Consider the following 27,632-nt stretch of genomic DNA (forward strand, 5'->3'; position numbering starts at 1 on the left):
AAACGCTGTATTTAATTATAAATATTTTAGTACAGTTATGTATTTTAGTATACAAACGCTATATTTAATTATAAATATTTTAGTACAGTTATGTATTTTAGTATACAAACGCTGTATTTAATTGTATTTTAGTACAGTTATGTATTTTAGTATACAAACGCTGTATTTAATTGTATTTTAGGACAGTTATGTATTTTAGTATACAAACGCTGTATTTAATTATAAATATTTTAGAACAGTTATGTATTTTACTAACAAACGCTGTATTTTATTATAATCAAAACACTGTTTTAGGACCGTATTGAATTTTAAAATAGTATTAGTGTATTTTAGTATTCAAACATTATTTTTACCCAAACAATGTGTTTTATCATACAAACTGTGTTTTAGGAGAGCATCATATTTTAGTTAAACAGAACATTTATTTTAGTACAGTGTTTTTTCTCGCATCATTTTTTTAACGGCAGGTTCTGAAAAGAACCAGGTTATTATTTCCAACCCTAGAGATCTAGAAACCATAGGTGTCGTGATATGGGTGTGCAGATGTTTTAGCTTGTGTGTGATTTGACTTTTTGTCTGTCTGCCAGACTGTTCGTCAGACATTCAAAATCTTCGAATTATCTCTTAATGAATGACTTAAGTCTACGGCTTAGAGAATTTCGCTCTAGGCAGCGCTTACTAAATACTTTTACAGTAAAGTGACCGAGTGCCCTGTAAATTCATTTGAATCCATTCGTTCCAGATGATGTTTGGTCACCGAGGACTGAGTCAGTTTGCATATCTCCCTTCAGGCGGAGTGACACCATATCAGTTCTCATACATCCTGGACTGATTAGTTAACTGCTCTTCTGGTAGTGTGTGTGTGGCGTGTGTGTGTGCGCGCAACAGAGGGTTATGTTGTCGAGACCTTGGTATGCTGATGTATACAAATGCACCGCAGTTCTCACGATTTGATCTTTGCCTCCCCCTCACCTTTCATAGGGTGCTCGGTTTGATTGACAGCCCCAATGCCCTGCCCTCAGCGTAAGTAGCCACAGGCAGTGAAATTAACACTGGGTTCACACCAAAAGCGAATTAAGCGTTTTGTGAGAGTAAATTACATACAAATTCAATGCAAAGACGCATGAATGCCGCGAACGTGTGTCAATCTCGTCTTCCGCAAAGATTGAAAATATCGACAGTCACTTTATCGCGTCACTCACGCAAAAATAGCTAACTTTTCCAGCGAGTATTAAAAGGATAACATCTTAACATAAGACATTCCGGTGAGCCCTCTCTCTTACCTAACGCTGTCCAGTTCAATTTGCCAGCGGATTTCACATGCCCAGGGGAGGGACCATCATCTAAGGGTTTTCTTTCTCAGTTGTGCTCATGACCCACCCAAAGCTTCTCGGTTTCAACCCCGAGACTGTGAGATAATGGTATGAGATGACAAACGAGAACATATGAAGTAGAGGGATAGGAAAGCAGATGGCAATAAATTTGGCCGTGCAGGGTTTGGTAGCTTGTACGCTGGACTTGGCTCAGTTGTAGTACATTAGGCGGATGACTTATGAAGACAGCTGGACATCTCATTTTAATACTTTCCCTGCTGATGTAGTTCCTCCAGCCAGTAGAGGGCAGCACTGCTGGACGGATGCACTTATACACAATTGCCTCTACACTTTACGATAATTCAACTATGATGTTTTTCTTTGTAAACGCATCACTCTTTTAGATCTTATATGGATGTATAGGTTATAAAATAAAGGCTATTATTTTATTACTTTTACCCCCTTGAAGGGATGTGTTTGATTGTATTTGGCTGTTTTAGGATCTCACGCAAATTTAATTGCACCTTGCACCTTAAATGTTGCTTTTATTAAAACTTCCTTGTTAAGCTCAAAGTAGTCTTTCCGTCCAGCTGTTTTTGAATTGCATCTGGCAGGTGAATCTAAATTAGCATAATTATACAGATTGAATTGATCTTCATTCTTTTGGCCGACCGAGTAAGGGTGATGAAAACCATCCTGGTTTGTGTGCTGCTTTATTTCTTTTTATTCTACTTTTTCTATTGTTTTTGTTCTTTTAAGTCTGTTGGTTTAAGGACAAAACGTTAATGCTGTAATGACACACGAGTTCATATTGGCTATATTGTTTTAATTGAATAAGCTAAACAAAAGCGAATAAAAGAGCGATCAGTGAAGGTTATATAGAGCCAGAGAGAACAGACAAAGGGGACTGCACAGATCGCAGCCCGAGGCGTGCGCCGTTTCCTGCGACCGGAGCGATTTCAGAGAGTCCTGGGGTGAACCGCAGCGGTCGAAGAGGCTGTGAGAATCGCTTTGAGCCAAGTCACAAAACCTTGCCTTCCATGGAATACATAAACCTGCCACGCAATTTGATTTATCCCTCTCATTCGCCCGCTTCTGTTGCGTTCAGTTATAAACATTGTGTGGAAATGGAGGGAGAGAGAGAAAAAAAATCACAGTTTGAAATTGAGATCGGCCACCTTTTCAAAAACAAAATGTTGAGGAACTACTTTGGGGACGTGATGTATGGCAAACCTCATTACGGAGTCGTGTAGTTTTTATATGACTGGTACTCTATCTATACTAACAAATCAACGCACATACATACAATCTCCTGCTTTAACGTTCAGTTTTCTGTCAACATGAATGATTTACTAACCTCTCAGAAACTTGATATACCTCAAATTACAGAAATATTCTGGGTTAAAAACAACCTAAACTCTGACATCATCTGTGGAATATCATCTAGATTTTTTTGGGAAATCAACAGCATGTCACATTATCTGTACACAATATAAAGGTGACATATATAAAAATGGCAAGAAGAATGATTCCCTAAACACACTGACGTACTCTCATAAGGTTTTTTTACAATTATATCCAAAAACCAGTTTGCGGCATAACATTTCTTCATATCTGTTTCTGTCTGTGTCTGTGTCTCTGTAACCTTTATCTTTCTTTTTAAATGTTTGTCTTTGGCATTTACACCCTTTTGTGAATTGCTCTCACTGTCTGTCTGGCATCTTTGTTTTTTTAAACTCCTGTACATTACCTCGCACGAATCCGTTCGTGTCTCTATTGTGCGTGTATCTTGGCCCGCTAGATCTTCATGAGCATATTTGTTTGCTTTCGACCCTGTCAGACGTGTTATTATGAGATTATGTTTTTGTCCTTCTGTTTTGTTTGTTATCGTTCCTTAACACAAACATGTTTGTTTTTTGCGTGTGTTTGCATGGACAGATGGAGGAGCTGTTGGCAGCCATGGAAAAGGTGAAGCAGGAGTTGGAGTCCATGAAGGCCAAGCTGTCGTCCACCCAGCAGTCCCTGGCCGAGAAAGAGACCCACCTGACCACACTGAGGGCTGAACGCAGAAAGCACCTGGAGGAGGTGTTGGAAATGAAGTAAGACATTTATAGATGTCCTTCAACCTTCTTGAACTGATACGCTATTGCTCACTGTTGAACTCGCATTTCTTCCATTCACAGTTGTTTAAAAGGGCATATGATGGAAAACATGATTTTCCCCGTAGTCTGCTGTAATATGTAGACATTCTCTACATATTCCTACACATCCCAACGTTCCTTCCACAGACCATTTATGGAAACTGTGCTGCAAAAACATGATTTTGATGTCAGCCTTGTTAGCACGCGACCACCTACAATTACAATTACAACTTGGCGGGGCATTGCCACTCATTTACTCATGCGATGAGGTTAGCTAATCATAACATGTCATTTACATACAAGTCCTAGAATTGAATGGGCCATATTTTTCTACTGTAAGGCCAGAAAGGGAGAGGGAGTGGATTATATGTGAACCTCAGAGAAAAAGGAAAAATGGTGTAATGTGTAGAATAGTCACTTTAAAGACCCTGTGAAAAGGTCTAAGTGCTGTTTTTTGGATGCGTTTTCATATCCTATTCAAACAGGAGGTTTGCACACTGTTATGTAGATATTTTGAGAATGAAAGTATGGAGGTTTAAGTACTTTCTTTGGCATATAGATGGTTAGAGTGTGTAAATGAAGTATTGTTATGTAAGTACACTGGCATGCACATTAGATTATTTGAGTATGGAGGCTTGAATAAATATATTGATATATCGAGCATGAAAGTATGGACGTTTTGATATACAAGAATATATAAAGTTTGAGTACGGAAAGGAGTTATGGAAATCTAAGTACAATGGTATTGAAATGGTTTAAGGATAGAAGTTTAAGTACAATGGCATATAGATGTTTTGAGTATGGAAGGTTAAGTAAACTGGTATTCACGGTAGATGTTTGAGAGTGAACATTTTAGTACGCTGGCATATACTGTAGATTTTTTGTAGGATGTCAGTTGAGAAGTACACTGGCATCTAGGTGTTTTGAATATGGATATATGGAAGTTAATAAACACCAGCAAATAGATAGTTTGAGTATGGAGGAATGGAAATTTGAGTACACTGACATATACTGTAGATGGATTGAGTATGGCGGCATAGAAGTTTAAGTACGCTGGCATAAGGAAGGTTTGAATATGGAAGTATGCAAACGTAAGTACACTGGCAAATAAATGGTTTTAGTATAGAAGTAAGGAAATTTAGGTATACTGGCATATAGATGGATTAAGTATATACAGTACATGTTCTGAGTATGGAAATGTAAGTGGGCGGTCATATAGATGGTTTGAGTATGGAAGTATGAAAGTTTGGTGTGTGGAAGTTCATCATTTAGTCTGTATTCAAATGTGCTTTGTTGTGTAGAGTTTGTTTTATACAATGTTTGATGTACAGTGTACAGTGATGGATGGCCTGTATATGATCATGTCAAGATGCTTGTCTTTACAATAGAGTAGTATATACAGTAGTATGAAGGCCAGAGGTCTGGAGTAGCCATGTGCTCATGGGAGGCTGAATGGTTCTTGGTCTTTACACCAACCTTTTTCCTCCTCCAGCACTGCTGAGAAACATCCTTCAAACAGAGCACTTCAGCAGATCCCTGGACCTCTCACGCAGTGTTCTCTGCGCTCTCTTGTTTTTTTAGCATCTGTCTTTCACACAAACACTCTCTTCGCCTCTTTCTCACACGCTGCTGGAATTCTCTGCTTCCTTTACACGTATCAGTCCGTGAGTACACCTCAGAGTTTTGAGCACTCCACGACTGGAGATATGGATAAGAGCAGCACTAGTTGGATGTAAGAGGTTGAAGGTCTCCAGGCAGTATTTGAAGTAGGAGTCAGTGATCTCCCACAAGTGTGGACTTAGAAAACAGGATGAATCTCTGATAGCAGGCACTAAGTTTAATTCATGTGGCTCTACTCAGATAGGTTTGGAGACAGGACTTTGTTTTCTCCAGCGTAGACCATATCAAATCCTGTACATGTTTGAATAGCTCTTCTCCTTTAAATGCTTTTAATGGAAGATTTTTAAACATGACACTCAGAATGCATTTAATTGGTGGGGATGCTTAGAGTGCCGCAGGGTTGTGTAATTATTTTATTATAACAATCATTTCCTGTGGGCAGTTCTTTTTCATGAAATGGATCGTTTCGGAAATGGACCTTAGTAAATCATGGCTTTTTGTGTGTGTTATACAAATTTTTTTACAAGTCTCTTTTTAAACATCCTCACCTCACTGAACTATTGATTTAGATAAAATATCAGATAAGTTGGAAAAATAATGTTAGTGGTTGCGTAAAAATAAGTCAGAATTGGCAAAATAATTCAAGGACTTTCTGTTTTCCAGTCATTGGCGAAGTGATTTAATTGTCAGCTATGTCTTTGGAGACACGGGTCTGTTTGCACGATTGAGGTATGCTTCCAGTGGATTCTGGGACGTGTGACATTATTAAGTTTAAGAAAAGGCTGTCTGACATCATGATGATAGTTTTATTTTGTTTTATTCTGTTACAATGATTACAGCGTACTTTATTGCTTGCCCCTTAAGATGAAAATAGAAGGGAGAGCTGGGCCTCAATTCCACATCAACATGTTCAAACTAGAGGTCAACTGAGACATGGAACACTGCAAAAATATATTTCTGTTCAGGGAAAGTGAAGGCCTGATATGTAGGGGCTTCTGGATGTAGGGGCAGAGCAGAAGAGGGGTGGTCTTCGATCTGTTTTGGCGATGAGAGTAATGCGGTCAGGAATGGAGAAAGTAGAGCGGGGGCCCGTCGCCAGGCAGCCGTCAACCAACTTGACCACTCATTAAAGTTTCGGAGGAAAAACACAAAACAGCAGGCGCAGAGGTCATGGGCTTTTGTTGTATTTATTTCCCCAGGCCGAACTTCCTACCGCACAGTTTCAGTGGAGACGCCGACCCTTTGAGCTGGTTCTCCATCCTGTCCATCTCATAAGGATACATTTCAACATTCATACCCTTCGGTTTTCAAAAAAATAGCCTTCTGTGTATTCTTAAGTCTTATTTTTGAAAGATTTTCTCACCCACAGTAACATTCGAGATCCACCAGATTCTCCTTATTCCATGGAATCAAAAGAAATGCTATTTTCCATCAAATGTAAGCTTGCACAGTTTTGTGAAGTTATATACTTTATAGAGCAAAGTGTTTTGTCCTAATTCTCTGAAGATATTTTGAAGAATGTTGTTTACAGCCCCACCATTCACTTGCATTGGTTACAATAGAAGTGAACGGGGGGCTGTGCTGTTCTGTTACCAACATTTTTCTAAATATCTTCATTTGTGTTCTGCAGAAGAAAGAAAAAAATCGTGCAATGACAGCATTTTAATTTTGGAGAGGATCTACTCCTTAGTGTGAATTAAGCATGATTAATTCATTTAAAAGCCATAGTGAAGCACTGCGGCGAGTGAAGATCGCTGTGAGGTCATTTATTCTTTTACTGTCTGTGACTAAAGACCATTAAGAGGTCATCACTCAATTAATATCCAAATGGACTGGACAACCATCAATGAGGTTCCTTGATAGTGCACGGAGGTGGGTTCAAGCTGTGTTGGCGCCAAGGTTTATGAAGGAAGCAGTGATTTATACTGCGCGGTGCTTACATTCGGGATTGTTTGGTGGAACTAGCCGAGGATTTAGAGCTACGGAGGGGCCATAATGAGATCTCCAGCACACAATCTCATCCTCGCGTTTCCTCTCCATGTAGCGCAGCTTTATATGCCCCCGTTCCGCTGGATACGAGATGTGGAGATATCCCGGCGTTTGTCTATTTGATGTGGTTTGCTAACGGTCTCGGCTCGGCAAAGTGGAACCGCAAGGCAGACGTCAGTCGTCCGCCTTTGAGCAAATGTTTAACTTTCTTTCTGCAGTTGTTTGGGAGCGGTGGACGTTTCGGAGGGCCCGGTGAGAGGTGGGTGATGATGGAAGGGTTGATCTTGATGAAGAGGCCCCTCTCAGATGTTTGCTCTGAGGCATTAAGCCACTTGTCAGTCTTTTAGGGATTGAAAAGAGCAGTCACCACTTGCACCGCCTCCTAAGCTTGTTTTACACATCCTGCGTTGGTAGACTCACATTATTAGCTGTGATTTCTGGGAAACTATGTTTTCTTTTTAATAATACTTATTATTGTATGGCCAAAAAACCACTGCGACATTTCTCAAAATATCTTCTTTTGTGTTCCAAGGGTCATATACTATATTAATATAATATAATTTATTTTCACCTTAATGTGTTTTCTGCTTGAGTTTAACATGACATGATCTTGCTAATACAGGTGGCGCTGTGTCGCGCAGGATATGTGAAACAGACTTCGGTCTTTCTGAGTATAGGATCTCCTAGAGCTGTGAAATAGTGTTCTTGTTAAACCCGCGGCTGTTTACTGCTTGCACATGCAGTTATTGATCAATATCACTCTTAAAATTCCCGACTGCTCCCCACGTGTGTCACGACTGCAGCATTTCATGTCCTGTGAGAGTCCAATTATAAGGCTTGAGCACATGTGGTGTGCGTAGGGTGTGTGTTTGGAGATGTTTAAATTGACACCGGGTGACCGCGAGGCTATCAGCTGCCCACAAAGTCTCTATTGGTAGGGGGGGTGAAGCTGCTAATTGCCCCTGTTAGCACCCTGGACTCTTGGAGCGTAGCGGACAGGCAGGCTCATTACAAGGACCACTGCTTCAGAAAAACTGCAAACCTGCAGAAGTTCAATGTGTCTGTTCAAATGAACTATGTGTGGTTTAGTGAGGTTGGCCGGGGAATGACTCGCCACATTCACACGCTGCTGAAATGCCAGCTTGTTGTATGGCTCAAAGAATTGTTGTTTGGTTCACCAAGAGAGAACAAAGCACAAATGGGAGAGGAATAAAATACTGGCACCCTACTGGGTTTGATTGGTATGTTGTATAAAATGCAGATTGGCATCATCAAACGAAATACTTTAGAAAAACTGTATTTCCCACTACCCTGTTTTTATTGTTTTAAGATGTCAATCACAAGTCCAAATGTTCTTGCCTTTGTAGATTTGTAATCTCTGAATGCTACCATCTTGTCGTGAATGATGCTTTTGTTAACCCAAAATGCCAAGTTCAGTGGGTGGTATGATTTAGCTGTTATAATGGGTGTGATAACACGCTGGGCAAGCCGATCTCAGCGGCATTGATGTTGTGTTCTTAGGGCCGCCGGGACGGATTTCTCCAGGGTATTTGGGTGGCAAAGGATAGAGAATCTGACATGATCTCTTCTAAGAAGGCTAGAGCAGTCAGGGGCCATGAAGCCCTGGCCCCAAGATCTTAGCGAGCATGTGAGAACGGATTATTTTAGCATGGAGCCAATGAGGCTGGACATGTGTGAGAGGCCTGAAGCGATTAGACTTTAAACGCCATATAATGGCCTCGGCCCTCCCTGCCTTCAACCCTCCGATCATGTATCAGAGAGCCATGATCCGGCCAAATCGGAAAGACGCACGTCACGTCTCTGTAAGTGTCAGGGGTGTTTAGAGATAACGCAGCGGCCAAGGTCGATTCTGATCATGTCTGACGTTGTTCTGGGGTCTTCTGCTGGATCTGTAATCCTGTACATCACATTAAGAGATGCTTACTCTTTTGTTGCTAAGCCAGCAGTGATAGGACAGTACGTTTGTTGAACAAGAATGATCATTTCAACATTGATAGCATTGCGGACACGCTTCGGTGGCAACCGTAGCAGGCGTGACATCTTAAGGGGTGGGTACGACCCAAAAACGAGTTAGTGAATCCCAGAACGAAAGAAGAGTTCTTGGCTTTACGTGAAAACTGTGGTCAAAAACGAAAATCAAAAAAGCTATTTCTGTTCTGAATAACTTTAAAATAAATACGACTTAATTCCATCTCTACCCTAAAATATTTGGTCATTATTTATTCATCCACATGTTGTTCAGAACCTGTATATGATTCTTTTGTCTGTGAAACCTTTGTGTCCATACAATAGAAGTCAGGGGAGCGATGTTGTGTGGTTACCAACATACTTCAAATGATCTTCTTTTGCATTCTCTAGAAGAAAGAAAGTCTTTTTTGGAAAAACGAAAAAATACATATTTTTGTAAAGGAAAAAATACATATTTTTGGGGTGAATAACTTTAATGAACAAGATTTATGGATTATTCTTTTCCCAAATGATGTTTTGCTTAATGTACAAAGTTGGGTAGTTTGTGAAAATTATTTTTATAGTTATGCAAACAATTTCTTCACACGTTTCTGTGATGGTACATTCGTAGTTGCATGGTGAATTTAGTGATACTGTGCGCATACTGTAAAGTACAGTAGATAGCTTCACAGGCCAGAAGTCAGTGTCTGGTTTGGCAGAAACATATCAAGCTGTTTTCTACAGGGAACTCCTGTAGGCTGAACCTAAATCACCAGCATCCCTGCAGTAACAGACATTGCTGATTCTCAACCCCTCAAGGGTTTCTCAGGATGAGCTCAGCAATACGCCAGATTCGAGGACAGCTCCGGAGGTGTGAATTTACACCTCTGTCACTCCAGCTGTGGTGTTTATTTTTTAGCCTTTCGCTGAGAAACACGCAGAGGGGTTTTATGTATACATACTCTCGAAGGATATTCTGTAATGGATAAGCTATGGTTTATGTGAACTTGTACATTGGAGCATTTAAGGACTTTAACTCATCTAAGAGTTTGGCTTTTCCATCTCGACCATGTCGCAATTCCAGCTCAACCCCATAAATCACCCCTCTCCGGAAAAAAACTGGTTAAATGGAGAAAGTGACGTTATGCCAGAGCGTTTCTCTGGTATCATTGACTGGAGGAGGGCCGGGGGCAAAACAGAGTAAAAAATGTAGTCTTTAAATGCAAACGTTCACTACTCCCCGATCTTCCAGCACTTCTGCTCATCTTCAGACGGCCGGGGGAATGCTCAAGGTCAGAACTCAGAGATGCATATCCATATGTCTTATCAGTGGCGAGGTAAAACTCCTGCTGGCGGCTCCTGTCCGTGCATAAATCACACCAAGTGTCTCATCCGCAGGATCAGGACAGGCACTGTTTGAATTTATACTCTGTAAATTCAGTTTTGTCCTAAATCACTGTCGTCTCCATATAACTGCTGTCCTCCAATGTAAAAACGAATTCTTTGTGACCTTATTTCAAGTTTACGTTCGGTGGATCTTGTTTGTACGTGTATTTTGGCCCAAAAAGGTTTTTGCATTATTGGACATATCAAAGTGAATAAAAAAATAAAAACATTCAAATTTTTTATGTGATCAGCATTTCTAGATGTATTATGGCTTTTCCAGTCCAGTGTCTGTTGAATTTCAACTACATCAAACCTCAGGAGTGACATAAAGTCATCCAACAGCAATTTGAAAGACTGACAGCATGACAAGACACATGAAAACTGTTATAAAACTCAAGGTTATCACATACATTTTTCCTAAACACGTGTACAACTGCCCTCCACAATGACTGTTGCGTTGCTTAAATAATGTGAATATGCTTTTTTTTAGGTCTGAAAAAATACAGAGCATCTTTTCTGTTATTTGACCTGTTTCTCCAGTTTAAATTTTCTGCAAATAAATGCAAATAGAAATACAATTTAATTTGATATTTAGGATTCGATTTATCGATTTTATGTATTGCACAATATAAATCAATTACAAGATGTGCACAAATACTGTTTAAGGACGTGGTATTTACTAAATGCAATATTGAGCCGGTACTTTGAGCAAATGAAGAATTCTTCCCCACGTTTTATTACGTAACACTTTCATGTGTTTGTTTTTATGTGTCATCATACAGACAATCAGCGTGAACTTATGAGTCAAATCTATTTCCAGCCTGGAACGTGCTGTCTCACAATTCTGGCCATGCGCTGAGCTTCCCCTGCTGTTTGTTAGGAAAACGCTCGCTCTGCCACGTGGTTAACAGCCTCTGCGTCTTTTTTATATGTTGTTAGTGGACAGTTAACATAGTTATAGGTGGCATTTTATCAAGGCAAGCTGTGTCGAGGTCCAAGAACTCATTTTGTTCCTTTATTTATAGATGACAAACACATGACCACTGACACACACACATACACACAGCACATACTGTGAGCTCTGTTTATCTGGCTTGAATCCCCGTTCACACACACCTGCTCCTAAAGCGGTTTGCTTTGGCACGGTGGGCCGCGGGCTCCTGTCCTGCCCGGGGGGGTTGGGTGTTACTCAAGGTGACAGGTTGGGACAGCATAGTTAAACGGTCGGAAACGGGAGCGACCGGGAGCCAAGAGGAGGCGGGTGGAGGAACACGGGCTCTTGTTGGAGGCAGGTGGTTGATAAGATGAAAGAGGGATGAGCAGCCAAGTTCAGGGCATCGAGAAAGAGGGGTAAGGAGCGATCGAGCCAAACACAACATGTAGGGGCCAGACGACCTCCGTGAGCTTCCCGTGAATTATTTTTAAGCCGCACATTCGCTTTTTCTCCCGTATGGTAGCGTAGGAACTTGAATTAAAATTTTGGTCTGCGGTTGCAGCCATTTCTTTGCATTAATGTATTAGCTGCCGAGGCAACGGCTTTATCCTCCAGTTCATACACACCCTGTCATTCCGCTTTAGACTAGATAAATGAACTGTGGAGTGAGTGCTTGTTTGGCACGAGCATTCGTACGTTATAGAGACTCTGTGTCTTTCTTTCACTGTATACATTGGATAAGAATTTGTAGATGGAATACAGCGGACATTGAAGTTAGCTAGTGAACCTGTTTCTTTTCTCTATTTTTCCCCCTGTGAACCCCCTTGAGTTCAAATCACCGTGTAAATGCTTTAACAGATGCAAAGCTTAAACTCTCCATGATAATAAAAGAAATTGAATTTCATGAAATGTGTGTGTGGGTAATTGACTGACACTGAATGTATTCGGTGCATACCGTTCTTAAGTTTATCCATCATTGCCTGATTCTTCTTTAATGTGCTTCTATAGATCGACAGCCGTGTGCATTGAGACCCACCTTGACTTGCGTCCTTAGAGTCGCTGTGCTTTCTTTTAGCTACACTGAATTCGCCGCATCCCTCGTGCTCACCCTTAGTCGAGCGCAGGAAGAAGAATGGAATAGACATCAGACGTTTTATCGTGTGATGCAAGACACCAGAGCCCTTTTATCCCTCCCCTTTATATTTCTGTCCCACTATGTTTCCATCTCTAGAAACGGGTATGTTGTCATTGATTTGTATGTTATTTTGTTCCTCATTTACGATTATTGAGCTTGATCTCAATACAGCGAAATAAATCTTCAGCAAGCCTGAGTTAACAGATCCCAATGGCGGCTTTTATAGGTTTCCCCCGATTTGTTACCGAAGGATCATTTTCACTCTGTGGCAGCGTCAGCGCTGTTTTCAGTGGAAAGCCCGCCATGACCTTGTATTAACTGAAGTGCAACATCGAACGAATCGCCAGCAACCTCAGCGAGCGGGACTCGTAGCCCTAATCAAAAGGGAAATGTATCAAAATGGAAAATGAATTAATCGTCTCTTGTGTTTCGTGCTACAGGGCCCCTCAGGTTTCTTTACTGGGAAAGACAGAGACAGATGGGGCTTCGGGTTGAAAGAAACGTTTACCTGTGTAAAGGGATAGCCGCCTAGCGAGTGTCCCACTGTTTCATTGCGTGGTGTTGACATCAATACTGTTGTTATTTTTGAAGCAATTCCGGACGAGTTACGAAAGCCGGCAGTATTTCATACTGAGATGAGAAATGCACTGGTGTGACAGTTTGCAGTAGCATTATTGTATTGTTTTTCCTTCCAGTTTCGATCGCCAGGGATATTTCACCTAAAAATGAAAAGTGTGTACTCGCAAAGCTAAATATAAAGCAAGTAGATATAAAAGTAGACAAGAGGGTATGGAAGTGTTTTGGGGAATTAGTCATGTTTAAGCAATACCAAAAAACATTTACTCACCCATAAGAAGTTGTTTCAAAACCGCATACATTTGGTTGTTCTGCTGAACGTGAAGAAAAATACTTGTGACCAGACAGTTATGGGGATCTATTGACTACCCTAGTTGTTCATAACCGTCAAAACAAGACTAATTCCCCAAAATATAAATGGGATGTTTTATTCTACTTTTTGATCTATTTGCTATATATTTAGTCTAAATACTGTATAGCACGTCTTTGCATGTGCACTTGGGTGGTCTGATGTGATCAGGTGTGATACTTGCTGAAAACAACATATAATAGTATATTATATGAAGCCAGAAATCCACATTAACTTTCGTTGTTTACTTAAAATATATACATGGTTTTATCGTAAACATCTTAAATTCATTAAAGTAACTTGAAAGTAACTTTGTTTGCCCGACACAGTCGAGCGCAGTACAATGATATATATGTGTCTAATGGAATAGTCGGGACATTAAAGATTTACTCTCATGCATTCCAAGCAGGGAACGCGAGGGCTTTCTGCGCCCTCCACCGTTGCTTATTTATTAATTCCCAGATGTCGTACCTCCGTCCCGCTCCGCGCAGGCAGCATGCACTCTTAAATCTGCTGCATGCCATCTCAAGGTGAAAGGGATAAATTCACCTATCCAGCTATCCGGGTTGTCTCTCTAAAGCATTTTTCCTTTGCTTAAACCTCACTGGCTCAAAACCTGCGCCTTTGTCCCGGATGCCGATTAGGGGCAGCGACGATTACGCCATGTCAGTGGGGATTGAATTGTCATGTTGAGATTTGGCTTTTTGAATAATGTCCTTTTTTTAGGGTACACATTGACAGACTTGGCGTAGCTTTCAAGGGAGGAGATCATTTGATACAAGACAGGCTGTCCTCGCTATTCCAAGCCTTAATAACTTTTTAATTCTTTTTGTGCAGTGTTTTTCGTTAGATAGAATATTGATTGCATCAGTTTCACATGCTTGCAGAAGTTTTCTCGTGTTTCTCAGTTCCCCTTGTAGTTCTTTTGGGTTTATCTGTTGATCTTTTGCATTTGATGCCTGCATGCATCTTTTACTGAGGAGGCAGCTTTGTGCTGATTTGAGGGAAATGGAGATGAAAAACATCATTCGGAAACATTCATACACAACAGCGTAAAGCGCTACACAACACAGCTTTCAACACTAAAAACGTCAAATCTGAGACTTCTGATCGGCATCTTCAGCCGTTCAGATGAAGTTAAATAATTACTGATATCATTATCAAATCCACTGAACTATTCAAAATTGTCGAAAGTGCTAAACTTGTTTAAATAGTCCACGCAAGACTTGTAGATGAAATGCTATCATACCATCACGAATAATTACTATATTATTCTTCTTTGCAACAGACAACAAAATTTTACATTAGCGCACTTCTTAATCCAACTAAATGAGGAGCAGCTTCTCGTTTTCCGACATATTCAAACACAGCACAGCTGTCCGGCCCCAGCCAAAGCAGAAGGCCGTAGAACAGATCTGATGCTAATTGGGCTAACAGCGCTGGCTCTGTGTCAGTCCCTCCTGCCCTGCCGGCTAACAGGACTCCTGATAGCCGGCCTCCGGGGAGCTCCTCACAGCTGCACTTCTTAAGAGCTAATTTCCTTAATAGCGCAGGGAACCAAGCGGCCATCTTTCCCTTATCTCTCTATCTCTTCTTTTCATCTGCTTTCATTCCTTTGGTGCCGTGCCATCGGGCGGCCCTTTCGCCAGGTATCCAACGCAACCGAACATATGATGGCCTGTGTGTGTTTAAAAAGAGAGCGCTTTAGAGATCTGTGTTTATGGAACGCTTCAAATCCTTACTGTTATATCAGCCTCTTATTTCAGCGTGTTTGCATTTGTATAATGAGGGGATCTCGAAACCCACTTCAAACTTCTCATGAGTAATTACCGCCGCAGCGGCTTTGTTTGCTGAAAGCGTGGCATCTGCGCAGGATATGTTTGTTTTGGCTGGCGGCCATTTTGAAGCTGCGCGTTAGCATTAACAAATATCTGTTTGTGTGTGTTTGCCTTAGCCTGAACTACACTATGTATATGTCTGGTTCTCTAATAGAAAAGCCATCTTGTCCCCAGGCTGTGATTACATGGAGGGCAGTGGGGTTGACTTCCACAGGGGGGCATCCTCCACCCCTTCATCCCACATCAAAGCGCCTCTGTCTGGGAATCAAGGCCAAAGAGCCCCTATTTTTTCTGCCCCGTGTCTGTGTGCAGTGCCACCGGCCCGAGAGGAGCGATTGACTTGTGAAGGACTTCATTAAGCCCAGGGAGACATCCCGAGTCCTCCATCCATCTGTTTTTTCCTCTCTCTATTTATCTCTCCGTATTCCACATCCGCTCCCGGTTTTTGAATACTTCCACTTTGGCTTAGAGGTCCGGTTTATGTGAAGAACACACGTTCAACCAGATAGATGTGGGTGTACTTGATGTCTATACTGTTAGGTTATTTAAAAATGGAAAGTTTGGGTGTTGTGGTGATTGACTGATGGTTGTACCTGGTGCTGTTGATTTAACTGCTGGTTGTAGGATTAAGACTCACAGTGAGGTCATAACGTCTGAGATCATATTTAAAATCTGGATTGTTTTTTCTTTGACGCATGTTTAAGATTTAAAGAAAATGTAAAACCATGATAAGTTATGACACATCACAAGCAAGAAAATTGAAAGTCTCTGCACTAGATCACGTTAAATCTTCTGGACAAGATTATAATTTTTTCTCTGTTTCATTGATGCACGCAAGATGCTTCTTGGACCGTTCTTACATTCTGCTGGAATAATAGATTTTGCACAGTCCTGTGAATGAAATTATTCATAAAAATTCACTTTTCAAAAAAATTACGTTTGTAAGGATTTTTTTTAAATGAAACATAACTGCTGAAGACAGAAAAAATAAATATATCTTAAAGCGAGACTACATTTGAAAAAATGAAAAATAAACTTTCTGGATTTATTTTTGTTGCTCTGTCTGATGCCTCTCTTTCTTCAGTGTTCTGTCTATGGAAGGACAGGCTTTGATCATGAGCTTTCTCTATCATTCCCATCTCTCTCTCTCACTCAAGCGCTGGCTGGTTTCAAGAGGTTTTGCTCCTCTATCCCAGTCTGATTCACTGACTCATCTGTGGGAACACCTGTGAAGATTAGTGTCTGGCCTGGAAAAAGGCTCAAGCTATTTTAGTCCAAAGGGGGATGCAGGTGGGTGGCCTGCTGTGTCATGTGATGGCCGCATTACCACCCTCCTCCACCCATCCTATTTTATCTCTGTTAGAAGCATTCTTAAATAATGATTATATAAATCTTACATAATATACAGTATATGTATAACCTTAATATTCCATGAAGAGTCACTCTTTTGTCTGTTGTCTCCATCCGTGACTTTCTTTTGTCTCTCCAAGCCTTTGTTCTCTCCGAAGTCGACAGCCGGCGTATTCCCCTCCGTCTCCCTCCTCTCCGCCACCCGCCGTAGGCCGCACGGGTCGAGGCTTGAGCGCTGTGTGAATCTGAGCACATGAATCCTTTAGAGATCCTATTTTCCGCCGCTTTTCTCCGAGGTATGATCGGCATGTTCGCGGTCCGGCTCGCTGATTCCCAACAATGTTAACACATGTCTCCAACAAAGAGGAGACACGTAACTCCTCCGACTTGCCAGGCCTTTCATCTCCACACCAGGATATCTGATAAACCGCCGGCCAGATCCCCCATTGTGCCATTGCGCTGCGGGCCGGTGTGTGTGCGAATAGCAGCTAAAGCAATGCCCTTTTTGACAATGATCCACACCCTTTCTCTTCTCCCAGTCTTTCGCCCTAGCTCCCTCTCCCCCCAAACACACATCTTTAGCACATACTGGGGCTCGCAAATAAGAGGCTGAAAGGTGGATGTCACCCTGCATTATGATCCGTGGTGGTTAACCTGCTTTGGCGAGATGATCCAAAGGAGGAAACGTTTTCCACAAGTCTGTTCGTAAACAGCTCTGCATTTGTTTGTCGGTTAGATTAGTTAGTTTAACAAATTAACAGCTTACCCTGCTAAAATGTGATATAATTCTTTGTGAAAAAATTATCTTTGAAATAGAAATTGTATTTGTAGTAATGGAATGGAAATTGAAGTTGTAGTACGTTCCCTGCATTTTGGCCACATGCACACTAAACACACTTGTCTGTTCTCTTCTTAAAGACAACATTTATAATTTTATAAATGTCTTTGTTGTGATGAACACGAATGAAGATATTTTAATGAAAGTTTGTAACAAAGCGGTTTTGGGTCAATGTTGACTCCCACAGTAGTCATATGTCCTACATTGGGAGTCAATGGTGACCCAAAACCGCTTGGATGCAAACTTTCATTATAATATCTTTGTTTGTGTTCAGCACGACAAAGAAATCTATACAGGTTTGTTACAACTGGAGGGCGAGCAAACGATGACAAAATGTTTATTTTGGTGTGAATTATTCCTTTAGATGCTAATGTTAGTTATTCTAAATATAGTTAAAACAGTTGAACTTTTTCCCTTCAGCGTTTCTCCTCTCGTCAGACCGCTGCTATGGTTTTCATTGCGTTTATTTCTAAATGTGGTTGTCATCCCTAAACATGCAGTACGTATGCGTCCTTTGTGTTTAAATTTTTTATGTTTTTCTAACGTGCGTGTTTGTAAATAACAGCCGATGTGCTCGAGCATGTCTGAGATCTGACAGAACAATAACCCCAAACTGTTGCAGACTCAAATCGAGTGCTGTCGTCAACACGGGTCGTAACGCCACAGGAGATAAAGTGCCTGCCAAGCAGGGTAGCCTGAAAATAGCTGCTTGACTCTGTCTGGGCTTAATGTCACTCCACACATGTAGTTATGTGTAGATCTGCCTTTTTTCTAAGGTATTACTGTGTTCATGTCTTTAAAGATATAACAACGTAGCAAACAGCGATCAGTAATGATGAACAGTGACGCTTACTGCTATGTTGTTTGCCACAGTTTATGTTTTTTGCTCTTTTCTTAGCCTTTTTAGATTATAGGAAACAGCAAAAGTAGACAGGACAGTGGGGGAGAGCGAGAAAATCAGGTTTGGGATGTAATGCAGGCCATAGAAGAAGTCTTTTGATTTGTCTTTGATGGTGTTTTATTTTTTTACCTTAATGAGTAAACTTTATATGACTTGTGTATCTTTCTCTCTCTCTTTCTTTCTCGTGGTTAGGTTTTGTAGAAATAATTTGAACGCTGCAGCTCTCTGTTCCCTAAAATAACACTACTTTGTGATCTTTTGGTGAAATTGTGCATATAATATCAGAAAATTCAGCGCTCAGCATGTTCTCCACTCCGAGACGCTGTAAAACGCTCGCTGGCTTCATTTCTTCCTGATTTTACTCTTCTCGCTCTTAAAATCTCAAGTAAAAGGACAGAGATTGAAATCGAGAAAACTGGGCCGTAAAAAAACAAGTCCCACAGGACGCTTCAGTCAACCCTTCATTTAAATACCATGCTGTGTTTTTTAACTTTAATTGCTCTTGTATTGCCAATTTCTTTCAGCTATAATCTCTTCTTAACAAAACGGATTTCACGAAAAAGGCAAAGGGAAAAAAATGCTGCCTTTTCACTTGATTATACGTTTGCCGTGCCAAGCAATTATCGTCCTTAAATATCTATTCTTTAAAAGGGGAAGGAGAGAGAAAGATTGACTTTTAGCGGCAAGAAAGAGAAAGAAAAGAAAGCATGACAGGCGATTGTTTTGAAAAGCAACGATGCCAGGGCACGAACAGGGTTTTTTTCTTGAGATATTTATTTATTAGACGTTTAGGGGAAATACAGTGAAGAGAATTATGTTTGTTTTAAGTCCCTCACTCGATCACAAACCTTCTCTGACAGAATCTGTTAAAAAGTGGATTTTGTAGGCATTTCCCAAAATCTAAATGAAGAATTGCTTTGTGTTTCTTAGCTCGCATGATAGGAAAGGACTGTAACTTGGTGTTTTTGCTGTGTATTTATTATGTCTCTCCGTCTCCCTCTCTCCTCCCCTTCTTCTCCCTCTTATCATTCGTCTATCCTTCCCTTTTCTGCTCCTTTAGGCCCAATTCACATTTCACGTCTTTTTCCGCGGGTCATTTGAAGAGAGAAAGAGGCGCGTTTTCTGCGGTTTTAGATGCGAAATGTGAATCAGGCCTTATTCTGTCCTTCTACTCTCTCTCCCTCTCCTCCTTGCTCTCCCAATCATTTTTATTGTGCGCTTGGATGTCTGACCCATTTCCTGACTCGACTCCATACCTGCCATTCCAGCTTTTTTAATCCCAGTGCCTGGAACGCATCGCTAAAAGCATCGAGCAGGGAGTCAGCGGATAATTCTCAGATTCTCAGTTTTAGTCTAAAGCTTTTTCTGGCTGTATAAGTCACTTGGCTTTACTTAGTGGATAGAATCGTCCCAGTTAGTTTAACCTTACAAACTTTGACGTCGTCAAATGTATAATTGATTTTTAAAATAATCTGCGTTTAAGAAAGCAGTTAAAGTCCACAGCATGCACTCATGACTCAAGTTCATTAACAAATAAGCTAAGGGTTTGTTTAAAAAATAATAAGGTTGGATATTTATATTTTTTTATAAATATTTGAGTGTGTTGGTGTCTGGTTAAGAGAAAATGATTGACAGGTCAGCCATGGCAGTGTGCTGGCTCAGCCATATTTAGACAGGAAATGGCTCTTACGGTATCTTGAATCTTGCTTGTTATAGCTACCTCCTATTACCGAAAAAAATCTCTCCTTCGCTTTCTCTTTCTTTTGCCCTGTTTTTTTTGTGGAGAACTTTGCCGGTTAGATTGACAAGTGAGCCACAGTGCCGGCCTCACGTCACAAGTCACTCTCAAGCTGTCGCCATGCGGACATCTGTCAAAGGTGCTCAACTTCTTCAGCATATTAACTTTGATAGAGAGAGATTTAGGGGGTATAAATGGAGAGAAGGGGAAAAAAGAGAGCCGGGGAATGTGGAAAAGATTAGTTGGGATGACTAGAGGGGGGAAAGGCTGATATGTGGTTCTCTATCTTGTCATCTCTTTCAGCTGGAATGGAGTGAGAGAGTCTGAGCTGTCTTGCCTTTTCTATCCTCCCCTCTCTCGCTCTCCCTTCTTTTTGCTTGTGTGGTCCACAGCCCAGAGTATTTTCCTCCCCGGCAGCTGCTCTCAGCCTCTTAAAGTTCCTCTGAGTGGCTCTAAAGATGAGGTTTGTGATACTGAACATCAGCAGGAAGTGAGAGGAGAAACATACCCCTGTTCTGCTTTTGTTCTGTCTTGAGAGAAAAACCTTCTTTTGAAAAGCAGGCTCTAAAACCTCGCTCGGGTTCTTACGGGACTGCTCCCAAAGAACATCTTGAACGCTTCAGAGGGAACGGGGATAAAAAAAAACGCTGACTTTTTAAAACCTCACACACCCAGGTGTGTCAAAGACTCGCTTTGAAAGGCGAATCGATCACTTTACCTTTGTTTGACCTGCTTGCACCGAAAGCTTTTTTTCCGTTATTATTCAAAGCGGGAAACTTCAAAGCGGGACTCAACCCCGCAATCTTTCACCAGCCCGGTGCGGCCCTGCACTCTACCCAAACGTTTGTCGGTCTCCGAGAGGCCCACGAGTTGTTTCTGAGCACTTAGATGTGTCGGTTTAAGATGAGATCCAGACCTTCATTCCCCACTGTAAATCCCTCCATGGCTGTTGCGTCCTGCTGGGCCAGAAATATAGCCCCCAGGGGCGCTGCTTCAGCATCAGGTCCCAGAATCTGCAGTGTTGAAGCCGTAAAAGGAGCTAACGTGTGTGAGGGTTGTGGTGTTTAGTTGCGTGTCTGTCTCGACTTGTGTGATCAGATCCTCCTTAGAAGTCATTACACATGCACCAATGTTAAAACTTTTATCCTTCTTTTCTTTTTTCTATGACAGCTAATATCTGAAATCTTGGCCAATATAATACATCGGGACAGTTTTGCTATTTGAGAAGTTCTCTAAAGCTTTTGTCTCTCTATCGCCATTTCCGTTTTAAACATAACATTTTAGGTTACTCTACAGTAAATATCGTTGAGGTCAAATTACATCAAACCTCCCCACGAAATCATACACGACAATTATAAATTATTGTTATGCTATTACACTATTGTTTTAAAATGTATTTAAATTTGCCCTATTGCTGTTGTTAGTAATACGTTGCATATTGTTCAACAAATTAAATATACGCTAGTCTTAATATTTTCACATTAAAGGGTTTGGTTCATATAAATGTCATTTCACTCATAAGCCAAAATCGTTTTTTGACCAACCAAGTGTGAAAACACCCATAGATTGAGTGAGAGAACACAAAGAGCAAAGAGAAATTTTAGGCAGATTATGTAGTGCCATGAGCACCAGAATCAATCTGACAGGTGTGTGTCTGTGTGTGTGTGTGTGTGCTGTCATCTCAACAATAGGAGCTGACACCCAGGTGATTAGCAGGCATTATGGTTTGTCGGAGGGCTTGAGGTGGAAGATTTGAAGGGGGTTTGGGGTCTCATTAATCTCTGTCTGTCACGAGTGCCCCCCAACCCCACACCAACTTCTCTCCACACCCAGCCTGTCCATCACACTCCATCTAGGCCTCTCTGTGTTTTTCTTTGGATAGTTAAAGAATTACACACACACAAAGTGCACCACACCTATGAGGGCTCTGCGTCTGTCACTCCCTCTCTGGGGGAATATGAGTAATCGTACATTTTCTGCCTGTGTTTGCTCGGTTGTCTTATCTGTAGTGGCCATGACAGGCTACTGGTGTGTGTTTTTCCTTCTTTAAAAGGACATTGTGAATAAGGTTATGTTATGATAATTTGTTTCAAGTGTTGGGTGGGTGCTTAAGTAACTGGCACTATTAAAAACATACTTAATAATTGGACTTTCAATTTGTACACTGTGGACACTTTTATATATATTTTATTGAAGATCTATTTTAAATAGTGTTTTTATAGAAACCACGTTTGTCCTTGCCCTTTACTCATTCGTGCCCCAGCACAACATTTAGGTGACTGTAAATAGACATGTATAGATTACCGTGTAAACCGGGTTCTGTACACCAGTGGTTTTCTGCAGACCGCTCCCTGCCGAGAGGTGAAACTCGATTCCCAATGCTACGTACCCAACTGGCGGTTTCGTTCTCCGGGACGCCAGCAGAACGGCATGCTGGGTACGATGCAGAGCAGCTAACGCAGCCTGTCAGCACAGCCGAGGGTAAAAGGCAAAGCCCGGAGATGGATGTATGGAAAGAGCGAGCTTTTTGGTCTCTCTATGCCTTGCTTTTTTCCCTGGGCAGACAAAAAGTATGTTTTACACGGTGGCTTTTGCATGTACCAAATGTAAGTGTGTGCGTGGATTTTAAAGAGTGTGGAAGAGTGTGTTTTGTCAGCTCTTAGGGGACAGCTGGGACTTGTTAGGGGCCCAGGAAACTGAGGTTTGTGGAGCAGAAAGAACAACAGAGATGGGGGGGTACTGGCTATGACAGGCCCTTTCTAAACCTTTGGCGCTCGCAACTAGCTTCCCCATACTGCGCTCCATTCATGGATACGTGCACAAGACCTCCATGGTTATTTCTTTGGTCACACATAAGATGGTCTTAGGATGTATTCTGTGATATTTTCGGTTTGTATACCCAGGAACATCACACACACACCAAGGTAGCAGAGATGGCCCACCACACCCCAGCTGTCAAATGCTGTCAGGTTGTATGTACACACACACACACACACACACACACACACACACACAGCAGGGCTCATGGGACCTGTAGGCATCAGCAGGGGTGTATAGAGTACAGCCACTGCTTCAAATGACTGATCCGGTGTCGCCACATCTGGCTGCTGTGATGGACGTCTCGGGGGGTTGAGAGGGACGGGCAATAAATTTGCCCTTGCGTTGGCCCTATACTGGGGTCTCCTGACCCCATGCTACTCTCTCCTCTTACTGTTATAGTCATATTTTTCTTTTTATTCCACCTAGTAATTTTCGAGTAAACATCAGATACGAGAATATAGTGAAGACTAGAGAGAAAAATAAGCGAGAATTCTTTCTTGAGCAACTTAAATGAAAAAGCAATGAAGATGAACGGACATCTCGGTGTGAACTGTCCAAATTGCAGTTAAATGCATTTAGAATCAGATCACTTTGTCGTACATGAACCCGATCACATGCACAGCAGTCTGAGAGATGATCGGGCCCGGAGGGGATATCATGTACTAAAAGTGCTGCTCGGGGACTTGTGCGCAATTGTGAAATCAGACAGATCGCGGCGAAGCGAGCCAAGTTTTAATGCGATTCATTGCATACACGCCCATGCAACTTTACCATTTCAAGTCAATTTTTTTCTGCCGGCGTGTTTATTATGTTGAATAATTGATGGCTTTTTGCGCGCACGTGTGCATACGCGTTTGTCAGTCTGCATCCGACGCTTTGACGTGCATCAAATCCTTCTTTCTAAGTGGCCAAGAAACCCCACTTGCCGTCGATTGCTCAACTCAAACACAAGTGCAGTGGGACACGTTAAAACCTCAGCTTTCCAGAGTTAAGCCCTTAGACTGAAACCCTGCCCTAATTAAAGGAATAAAATAAACAGCAGAAACGCAAATAATAACATCGTAAAGCCGTGTTACAAGAGCTGGCGCGGGCTGCACCGGCGCTGCCGAGGTCCAACCTGTTAAAAAGAGGGCAGGCGGCGGTGTGCGGCTGCATCGGCCGTTTACTGACAGCTGTTATGTGGTAGACCATGCTGGTGCCAAAAGTACTGTTTCCATCCCGATCGGGCACAGCCTCTGCTAAGATGGCATGGCGGCACAAGCGCCCGACTGTATGTATATGCCTCCTAGAATGTTCCTGGTAGAGGACAGGCCTTAATTCTCTTGTAAAGTGAAGGAAACAGTCCTCCACCCTGCCCAATTGCATTCAGCTACTAATGGCAAGTTCGGGTGTCTCAGACACAGGCTGGTTATTTCTTTGGTGCCACACGTTCCCACAATAAACTAAAAAGTAGACATTTGATGAGCGTATAAGTAAGGCTGTAATTACGTATTATTTGGTTTTTTTAGGGACTTTTGATTTTTAAATATTTATTGATGCACTAAAAATGATCGGGTGAGGACGTTTAAGGATAGTATTCATGCTTGCAAAAGGTTCAAGAGGAACAATGTAGACAGAAAACTCCTGTACCATTGAAAAATTTGACTTTTTGACAAACATCATCCTTGCATTAGTGATTTATGTTGGAGATATATAAACTATCTGGAGTCTGCCGCAGAATCTAAGTGGAGGACTTAGAAGTCTTTGGCTATCTGATTGGTATCACAGAGAAAACACTCCAGTATTTGCTGGATTTGACTGGGAGCCATTAAAGGCATCACAACACCAATCACTGGGTCAGATAAATAAATGGATAGAATGGAAAACAGCGCCGTGTGATGTTATGATTTAAAGGGTACGTTTTTTTCCATTGTGCAGGCAGCTACAGGTTCTGTTTTAGGGGATCAAGGAGATTCAATTGCCGGGGTGATAAAAGCCTTTTAAGTGTTTTTCTGAAGCATTTCGGCTCAGAGGTGGCTTGGCCTCGTTTATCAGGGCTGCGGAGCAAAGCTGCCACGGGTCGGCCGTTCCGAGCGTGCTCCAAACCATCTGTTCAACCTCACTCCCTGACACCGCACGGGTGACATCATGACATGCGGTGTGGAGAGCGGAAAAATTCCTCCTGTCCATCGCCGGAGGAGACACCGGACAGCTGTCGCCCCCTCAAAGAGGAGAGCGGGGAAAAAACGGGGTGGGGAAAGAAAACAAGTGAAAGAGGGAGAGAAAAGAAGCCATCAGCGAGGGTCTGGCAGGTGTGGTGGTTTTGCTCCGTCATCACAGCCCTGCCTGTTTGAACCTTCAGCGCTGTATCTGGAAGGGATTATGACTGTGGCTCTGGGGTTAAGCTCTCTTAGCATTCGCACCCATGTCTGATTTCCCTGACAGCTTTTCTTGTCCTTTTCCTCACCGGGCTATTCTTACCTGTCACTCTAAAATCTCTTGTGATTTGAATGAATGCAGTTTGATAGACATCTGCCCGGATACCTCTATAGTTCTCCAGCTCTCCAAATTGCATTTTCAGCTTAGACTGGTTTTGGGTGGTACGCCTTGCTAGTTAAGTAGATGCTTTGAAGATTTTGAAGAGGGCTTAGAAATAAAATGTTTCCCATTGCAGTTGGATGAACAGAGATTGCGGCGTATAAAGTTTCAGAGGTGAGCAAGAATCTTCATGTCTATAAAAATGCCATTTAGACGGTATGCATAACTCTGTATAACTTCTAATGGACTTTATGTGCCCGTTTATGACAGGCAGGTTAATGAGGGTGGGAGAAGATGGGATCGGGGTGGTCTTGCACTGAGAGAGACGAATTACACCCAGGGATGCATTATATTCATGGGGGCTCGTTGAGAGTAAAGTATCTGAAAGACTGCCATCTTTAGGGAAATGACCAACCCAGATGCACGCCGCGTGGAAGACTACAGCATAAAAATCATTGGCCCCTTAAGAGATATTTTGTCAATTCTGTCTTTGGACAAGCGTGAAGTTTATAAGGATTTTAGTTAGTAATGAGGCTGCGTTTTATGACACTCTTTTGTTCACCGAGTCATGAATCAGTGTATTGTGCACAGGAATTCAGGCTTTAGCGAGGAACTTAACATACATTGACTAGATACATTGACTTTAACTTTTTGTGTAGTTAGTCTTTTTGTTGTTACATGGCAAGAAACCGTGAAACAGAGTTAAGCTTTTCTTTTTTTTATCTATCACATCTTTATATTGAGGCCGTTCATGACATACCTTTTCATATTTGTAAAAAAACATTTATAAGAATATAGTATTGCAGGAACTTTCTAGTAATTCTTTTTATGTACCACTTTTACAAGTAAACATTTGAATTGCTTTTCAAAGTGATGTAATTTTTGTAGAATATAATGCGAATGTTTTTAAAAACATATGAAATCCTCCACAAATGTTTTGTTCACTCGATTTCTCAGACATTCTAACAAGATCACTCGATGCCAGTTTCCTGCATTATATTCTTTTTTGAATACTGGGAATGAATGAGAAACAAACAAGCTCTGAATGTCTCTCAAAGACTGAAATAAGACTTTGATGGCTGATTTAGCCACACCCGTAATTGTATGGAACGGGATTGAGTCTGACCTATATTTGAGGATGGCTGTGCACCTTTTTGGCCCGGCCGGGCCTCTGTGGGCCCTGAGTTGTTTTATTGCATTCAGTGTGGTGTTTGTAATTGGGTTGCGGCCAGTGGGGTTGAGGGCACTTCATTTTGGTCTGTGGTAGCTTCACTCAGTACACTCCTCCTGTCTTTGTCGATCCAATAAATGGCTGCGTTTATGAAACCACCTTTTCATCCGTTTACCAGATGACGTAACCGTAGCTTCCCGCCAACCGGCTTTGGTCAACTCTTTTTTTTAACGCATAGAGAATCGTTGACGAGAATGGAAAAAACGCGCTCTGTCTGCGTTGCGGTACCAGCGAGTAGAACATGCGTGTACATTATAAGGATGACCACACACGTCTCTACGGTTCCTGGGCTCCCCGCAGGCCAAGTTGTCCTGCCAGGCCTGTTTGTGGAGGAACTTCTGGAACACAACCTGCACTATGAGGCCTTACTCTCACAACTTCTCGAAGAGTTTTGACCTGATACAGTTTTCCTACAGCAGGAAATGTTTGAAGTAGGTGAGATTTATGGTGACTTACCTTGGGATGAACATTTCCTTTTCTCTTTTAAAAACAGATGCCGACACACGTGTGGAAACAGGATTTATTGAGTGAAGGGTTGTGTCTAACTTTCAAAATAGAATTTTGTCTAGATCCTATATTATGTATGGGAAGTTGACAAATATCGTACATATGTCTTATGGTGTGACACAAAATGTGAAAACAAACTGTTATTAATTTTTTTTATATTACTAATATTTACATTTACAATAGCATTTCCTTAATTATATTTTTTTCCCAACAACTTTTGCTGTCACACACAATGTATATCTTTCAACCCTTGCATATACAATGATATATATATATATATATATATATATATATAGATATATATATATATATATATTAACCTTTTTCATTGTATATATATGGATAGTTGACAAATATACAGTAATGTTCAGATGCTTTCATATGGTAATCAAACCAACAAGCTGTGATGATCAGATCTTAAATAAGTATGACATGTCAGGTTCATCATGCCGTGTCTTGCTCTCACTAAACACATAATGAA

The 27,632-nt window shown here is 41.5% G+C and overlaps 1 protein-coding gene across 2 annotated transcripts in view; it reads left to right on the forward strand.

Moving 5' to 3' along the window:
- The window catches only part of erc1b (ELKS/RAB6-interacting/CAST family member 1b), a 143,303-nt gene that overhangs the window by 67,504 nt on the left and 48,167 nt on the right, over positions 1 to 27,632 (forward strand). For both annotated transcript variants that reach the window (XM_079455267.1, XM_079455268.1), the window contains one exon: positions 3,252 to 3,412. In XM_079455267.1, coding sequence (XP_079311393.1) covers positions 3,252 to 3,412 — 161 coding nt within the window. The remainder of the gene's footprint in view (positions 1 to 3,251; positions 3,413 to 27,632) is intronic.

The sequence above is a fragment of the Barbatula barbatula genome (genome assembly GCF_947034865.1).
Source record: "Barbatula barbatula genome assembly, chromosome: 4".
NCBI lineage: Eukaryota > Metazoa > Chordata > Actinopteri > Cypriniformes > Nemacheilidae > Barbatula > Barbatula barbatula.